Consider the following 7,077-nt stretch of genomic DNA (forward strand, 5'->3'; position numbering starts at 1 on the left):
CCACAAAATTCATGATTGTCTCCACTGTGACACTTTTCCTCGGAATCTCTTTTAAATCACAACACCAGCTGCTCTTAAAAACCTATTTGTTCACTCTACTCTCTTACCTCCTCCTTACATTTCCAGTCATCCCCTTTCACTTTGCAGAAGTCTATATGAGCTGTTACTCTGTAATAGAGTTTGGCTTCCTAGTAAAGGTAAAGGGACCCCTGACCATTAGGTCCAGTCGTAACCAACTCTGGGGTTGCGGTGCTCATCTCGCTTTACTGGCCGAGGGAGCCGGCGTACAGCTTCCGGGTCATGCGGCCAGCATGACTAAGCTGCTTCTGGCGAACCAGAGCACCACACAGAAATGCCGTTTACCTTCCCGCCAGAGCGGTACCTATTTATCTACTTGCACTTTGACGTGCTTTCGAACTGCTAGGTTGGCAGGAGCAGGGACTGAGCAACGGGAGCTCACCCCGTTGTGGGGATTCGAACCGCCGACCTTCTGATTGGCAAGTCCTAGGTTCTGTGTGCTTGCATTAACTCCAGTATTAAACCATTGATTTATTACCAAACTTGTAGAAAGAAGAGTGGTTGTTGTAGGGAAAGCATGATGGCACACTTTTCCAGGAAGAGGAATGCTGTAGAGAGGAAAGATTATTCCCCATGTCACCTTTGATGCCCTTCACAGATACGACTTCAAACTTTAATACAGTGGTACCTTGGTTTACGAACGTAATCTATTCGGGAAGTCCATTCTTAAACCAAATTGTTCTTAAACCAAGGCGTGCTTTCCCATAGCAGCGGGGGACTCAATTTACAAATGGAACATGCTCAACAGGAAGCAAAACATGTTGTGTTTCACAAGCTGGTCTCCAACCGTAATAAATAAATTCAATTCATTGCTGCATTAAATGGGCATTCTGTAGCTGACTTCCTTTGCAATGTTTTATTTTGAAATCTTTAAGATAATATATTACTTTTCTGCTAATTATGTTGCTTTGAATGTATCCCTTAAAAATGAAAGTATTTCAGTGAAATGAAAATTATTATGATCCAAGTACACATGTGGTTATTTATAACCTACCATATTTTTAATAAATGCATTCCAAATAACATTATATTTGTCCATACAAAATTTATGTCCGTAAGCAATCCATTCATAAGTTGCAAATGTTGTCATATATGCAAACCATTCACTAAAGAGGGACGTAGATTTCTCTTTCCAGTGCATCAATATCACTCTTTGGGCATGAAGAATAAATTTACTTTGTACAGTTGTAGTGGTGCAACATTCCTCGATGGTACCCGGGATGGTGTGAACCATCAAAGTGACCCCCACCCACTGGACCTATTCTGGATGGTTTTAATGTGGGTTAGAAACCACTTAGATATTTTTTTCTTTAAAAATATAAAGCAATATAGAAATTAAATTAATAATAATCCTAATATAATGATGCAGATTCCTAATGCTACCATTAAACCAAGAATGTTATAGGACTGCAGTTCCAGTTCTGCCCATCTCTTGGTGGTCAAATTTGTGGTTCATTTCTCTTCCGTGCCATCAGAGTTTAAAAGTGGACATTTGTATGATTGAGCTTTCTACTTAAAATTTGTGTTTTGCAGAGCCCAGAGATCAGATCTATGTGCTAAGAGCACTATGTTCAAATTGCACAAAGTACTGGAAAGCGCTTTGAATTGAAGTGCATGTATAAAGCACACACCACTCTTGAGACTTTGGGCAGCAATTTCTCCTGTGCACAGGCAATTTCTGGAGCACCCAGGAAAAGCAGAAAAGCCCTGGCTTTGGTAATTGGACATATACCAATTATTTGACATTCATCATGATGTAAATGCATAAAGCCTCTTCCCGAAATCCTCTGCTCAAGCTTGTGTGCTCAGTTCTGGATGGAAAGAGGTGGATAGACAAGTGCTTTTGGAAGAAGAGAGGGGACTTATGACTCAAGATCCTGTCATTCTAGGAGGAGAAAAATCAGACTCTTGTCTACTCCCGCTTGTCAGCAAACACAGGGTTACTGAAGAAGATAGGGTATTCTTTGTGAGGCATACAGTCATACCTCAGGTTAAAGTAGCTTCAAGTTAAGTATTTCTGGGTTGCACTCTGCAGCGATCCAGAAGTAACGGAACACGTTACTTCCGGGTTTCACCGCTCGCACATGCGCAGACACTCAAAATGACGTCACGCGCATGCACGGAAGTGGCAAAATGCAACCCGCACATGCACAGACACGCAGTCGTGTGTTACGTTTACTTCAGGATGAGAACGGGGCTCCGAAATGGATCCCGTTCGTATCCAGAGGTACCACTGTATTTTATTTATTTATTTTAAATCAATTTTATTGAAGGTTTTCAACTTATTATACAATACAATATATTATCCAACTAGTCTGGAAAGGAATAATAAAAAAGAAAAGGAAGCGAAGGGAAAACAAAACAAAACAAAAAACAAAACAAAACAAAACACATATATAAGTATATGTATGCCTTTATCACCATTTTATCTTCATCACCAATCCATATACAGAGGCTTGAATCCTTCTAGCTCTCACCCTTCCTCAGCCTCACATCCAAGTTCCACCGGAGGCAGTGATGGCCTTCAACCAAGATGGTGATGTGATTTATTTATTTATTGTATCCATTGATTAGTCAGTGGTTATATCTGCAAAGCTTGGTTCTATCCATTATTTGATATCAACATAACCTTCTCTCCTCTCGAATGTGCAGAGAACTTGAAACAAGTGAGGAAAAGATGATCCTTTGGGATTACAACTGTACAATTCTATGATTCTGTGATTCTATGATTGCTACAATTCAGAATAGTAGTGTTTATTAAAAGGGAAGCATAATTAAGATGAGAAACTCTAAGATTTTACGTGCTGAAATTAGTTCTGACTTCATTGTCTATCCATTATTTAATGTTGCTGCAAATCTTTGCTTGTTGAGTTTTGGGGGGTTTGAAGAGAAATCGGGAAGGCAAATGGGAGTTGTTTCTGTGGCCATGTACAAAGCTTTAGCAGAAGTCATGAGCAGAACTTGCTGCAACTGGCTTCTGCAAAAGTACAATGGGGCGGGGTGAGAGGAATTCATTTATGCGCTGCACATTTAATGGGAGAAAGAAGTCAGGAAATACTTACATGGCAGAATGAAAATCATTTCCTCTCATAATGTATGAAGGAAAATATCAGTAACTCAGAACCATTTACCAGGCAAAGCGTACTAAAGGGGACATGGTATTCTAACGGAAATTTGTGTGGTTCAAAGGGGGCAAAATGATCTTAATCCAATGATAGAGCAAAAATGTGGCAAGTATAATTTCCTGGGTTCACTGGGTTAAAAGGATCTTAGATAGCAGCCCCGAAAAAGACAATACTGGGCTGAATGATTCAGCAATTTGCCGCATGACAACACAGCTTCCTTCGGGAGTCAAGGCTGTACTTATCTTATTCCAAGCATTCAAGCATAGGTGTTTGCTTTTGAGAGCAATACTTCTCAAATGCTCACAATTTTCTTCATATGATCATGTATTAAGTTTTCTCCCCACACAAACATTTTTTTAAATCAACGGCCCTACGTGATTTGAGGATATAGAGAGAGGGTGGAATGAAGTAACTGAAAGGAACAGAAAGCTGTGCAGGAAATAGTGAGGGAAGTTTAGAGATCAAAAACAAGAAACTAGACAAGGCAATTCAGAACTCCAGTACAGTGGTACGTCAGGTTAAGTACTTAATTCATTCCGGAGATCAGTTCTTAACCTGAAACTGTTTGTAACCTGAAGCACCACTTTAGCTAATGGGGCCTCCTGCTGCTGCCACGCCACCGGAGCACGATTTCTGTTCTTATCCTAAAGCAAAGTTCTTAACCCGAGGTACTATTTCTGGGTTAGCGGAGTCTGTAACCTGAAGCTTATGTAACCTGAGGTACCACTGTATTCTGGAAGAAGGAGAATTTCAGATGCACCTCATAAAGGGCCCTTTGTCCACGAATAAAAGATGCCCAGGTAGTAAGTACAGGGAAAGGGGTCATCACCAGTTTATCAGGTGCCCGTGTGGGGGGTCTTAGGGGGTCTTGTCTACTCTGAGATTTTCAGAATGTGCAATTTGATCGAATAGGATTGAATAATATGATCAAGCAAAATTCATTTCTTTGTTAGGGCATGGTGGTCAAAATCAGGGTAATACAGTGGTACCTCGGGTTAAGTACTTAATTCGTTCTGGAGGTCCGTTCTTAACCTGAAACTGTTCTTAACCCGAAGCACCACTTTAGCTAATGGGGCCTCCTGCTGCTGCCGCGCCAACACTGTACAATTTCTGTTCTCATCCTGAGGTAAAGTTCTTAACCTGAGGTAATATTTCTGGGTTAGCGGAGTCTGTAACCTGAAGCGTATGTAACCCGAGGTACCACTGTAAATAAGATCTCAGTTCTCATCCTAGAGAGTTGGAGTATGCTTTGAAACACCTGCAAGGATAAGTGCAAACTTCCTTTGAGACTTTACATTTGAGAAGCATTTTTTTTCTGCCCACACAGAAAGTTGCAGAGCCCTGACCTTGGTTACTGAGGCACCAACTAATGGATTTCTTGTACGTTTCATCATGATGTGAAGATTGTGCCCCACCCTGTCTGAACATAAAGCCCATCCCTGACCCTCCCGGCTCCAGGTAGTATGCTCAGTGTGCATGGGCATGTTGTAGTTGGCATTTTTTTGAAGCAGAAAGGAGATGTATGGCTTGAGGTCCTGAAAATCAAGGAGGAGAACATCAGAAGTATATCTATACCCAGTTGTGAGCCAACAGCTGTGATTTGTAAAGGTAGGACATTCTGTGCATGACAACTTTTATTAATGGTCAGTTCTCCTGTGGTTCCAGCATGCTCTCATTTACTCTTCCTTTGTTTCCTATTCAAAGATAATATTTTCTCTAACGCCTTTGGCTCATCCTCTTAGTCCTCATTCTTCGAAATGGGGGAGAAATTGATTCAAGGCGCATTTAAAGCTGAATCTATCAAATTAACACTTGCTGGAACCATGAGTGAACTGAAATAGAACTGTCCTTCAAAATTCACACTTATCTGAATTTTGTGGTGCAGTTTTTCAACCAAAGAATGCTTAAACTAACATATATATTTAAGTGAAATTGTAGAATGAAATAAAGATGTCAGTGAAAATAAAATGTGGAAATGTGTGCTTTAGTCAAAAGTATGTGCAAAAAGTAGTTGGTTGGAAGAAAGCTGGAGTTAAGGAATAGCTCACAATGCAATCCTCGCCATGCCCACTACAAGTTCCAATGAATTCAAAGAAGTTTATTCCCAGGTAATTGGAGTGGTAGCCAAGTTAGCTGACCCAAACCATGACTTAAGTCCCACTGATTTCAATGGAAACTAATTGTAACTCATTTAAAATGGATTCAACCTAGTATAGACAATACAAGCAAGGTATATTCCAAATATGAAAGCTTTGTATGTTTCCAACCCCATGAAAGTTGCAAGTCCAGCATGCATCTTCATATTTGGATGGGCTTGAACACAATTTCCGGTGCATTAAAAATGACTCTTTGAGTTCCATCACCTGAATTGTCCTATGAGTAGAATTACTCTCTAAATGAAAGGAGCTATATTTTCATTTCTATCGTTTTAATTTTTTGTGGTCCCTTCTGCAATCGCTCTGCACCTGAGAAATTTTCTCTGGAGGAGTGTAGTATGAATATGAACTGATCTGAAAATAACACAGATCTGAAATAATCTAAATCGCTTTTAACTTTGATCAATAGTGGGGATCCAAGAAGACCCAGCTGAGAACTTGAGCAGCATCATTATACATTTAGCCCCAAAGCAAGAAACAAATCCAGCTCTTCTCTTTTCTTCTAGGAGGAATCTCCACAGCAGAAGGAGTATCAAAGCAGAAACTGACCGGGATGGCAAATTTCTGCCAGTTGCTTCTGTCGCAGCTGGATGCTGGAAAAGAACACAATGGAACGCAAAGTATCATGGAGTCCTCAACAAATAACAGCTGTGATCCAAGGGCCAGCTGTGCCGCTAGTTCTTTAGCAATGTTTTTCATGATCACCTTCACTTTGCTTCTCTGCCTTTTTGGATTTGTGGGAAATGGGACAGTCATCTGGCTCCTGGCATTCCGCATCAAGAGGAATCACTTCACCACCTACGTCCTGAACCTCGCCATTGCTGACTTTGGCGTACTCACTGCTGTAGTTGCTATTGATTTGAATTGGGTTGTATGTAAGTCACATTACTTGCATTTTGAGCTTCTAAGGTCATTGTTTTACACTGGCTTCCTATTCACATACAGTGCTAGCCAGCTTCTCCTGACGGTTATCAGCATTGACAGGTGCGTGTGCATCTTTTTCCCCATTTGGTATCGCTTCCATAAGCACAAACACCTGTCCGTCATCGTGTGCGCCGCAATATGGATCCTTGCCTTTGTGACTTCTGGAATTCACATCACGCTCTGGCTAACTGGGAAATATTGTAATCTAAGCTCCTACCAGTTTCTTGTCATTGCCATGCTCTGCACCCTGTTAATGTCCCTCTCCACCGTAACCCTGTCCATGAAGGTCTACTTAAAACCACATGAGTGTAAGCGGGGGAAGCTTATAATGGCCATTTTGCTTACACTCCTCTTCTTTCTCCTCCTTGCTATCCCAATGGATGCTGTTCAGTACCTGGCTCTGTTTCATAAAGATCCCTACCTCCTAGAATATGCGTTCATATGTGCCTCTCTTAACAGCACCATTAATCCCGCGATCTATTTCCTGGTAGGAAGGAAGAAGAGTCATCATTCCCGGGAGAGAATTAAGAGTATTCTTGAGAATGTTTTAAAGGAGGAGGGAGACAGCAAAGGGGAATAGGAGTTCCCCAGTGAAAATAAATATTGAAGCCTCCATAGAAGCTTAAGCTCTCTCATTTTGTTATTACTGTATAGTTGAGCCTTTCCTCAGTCTGTGCCCTCTATCTGGTGTTATGGAAGTTGTGGTCTAAGTGGCAGAATAATTTCCTAGGTGTTGTTGTTGTTTTCTGGAAAAAAATGCATGTACAGATTATTTAAAGTTACCAAACATTTAT

At 40.9% G+C, this 7,077-nt stretch overlaps 1 protein-coding gene across 1 annotated transcript; it reads left to right on the forward strand.

The window, feature by feature from the left end:
* Positions 1-5,912: 5,912 nt before the first annotated feature.
* LOC310767389 (mas-related G-protein coupled receptor member D-like) lies at positions 5,913-6,863 on the forward strand (the record flags this gene model as incomplete). Its single annotated transcript, XM_083624259.1, has 1 exon — positions 5,913-6,863. One exon carries the CDS (start codon positions 5,913-5,915, stop codon positions 6,861-6,863), a length of 951 nt encoding a protein of 316 aa, XP_083480385.1.
* Between the last annotated feature and the right edge of the window lie 214 nt (positions 6,864-7,077).

Source organism: Podarcis filfolensis (assembly GCF_964270895.1).
Source record: "Podarcis filfolensis genome assembly, chromosome: 7".
NCBI lineage: Eukaryota > Metazoa > Chordata > Lepidosauria > Squamata > Lacertidae > Podarcis > Podarcis filfolensis.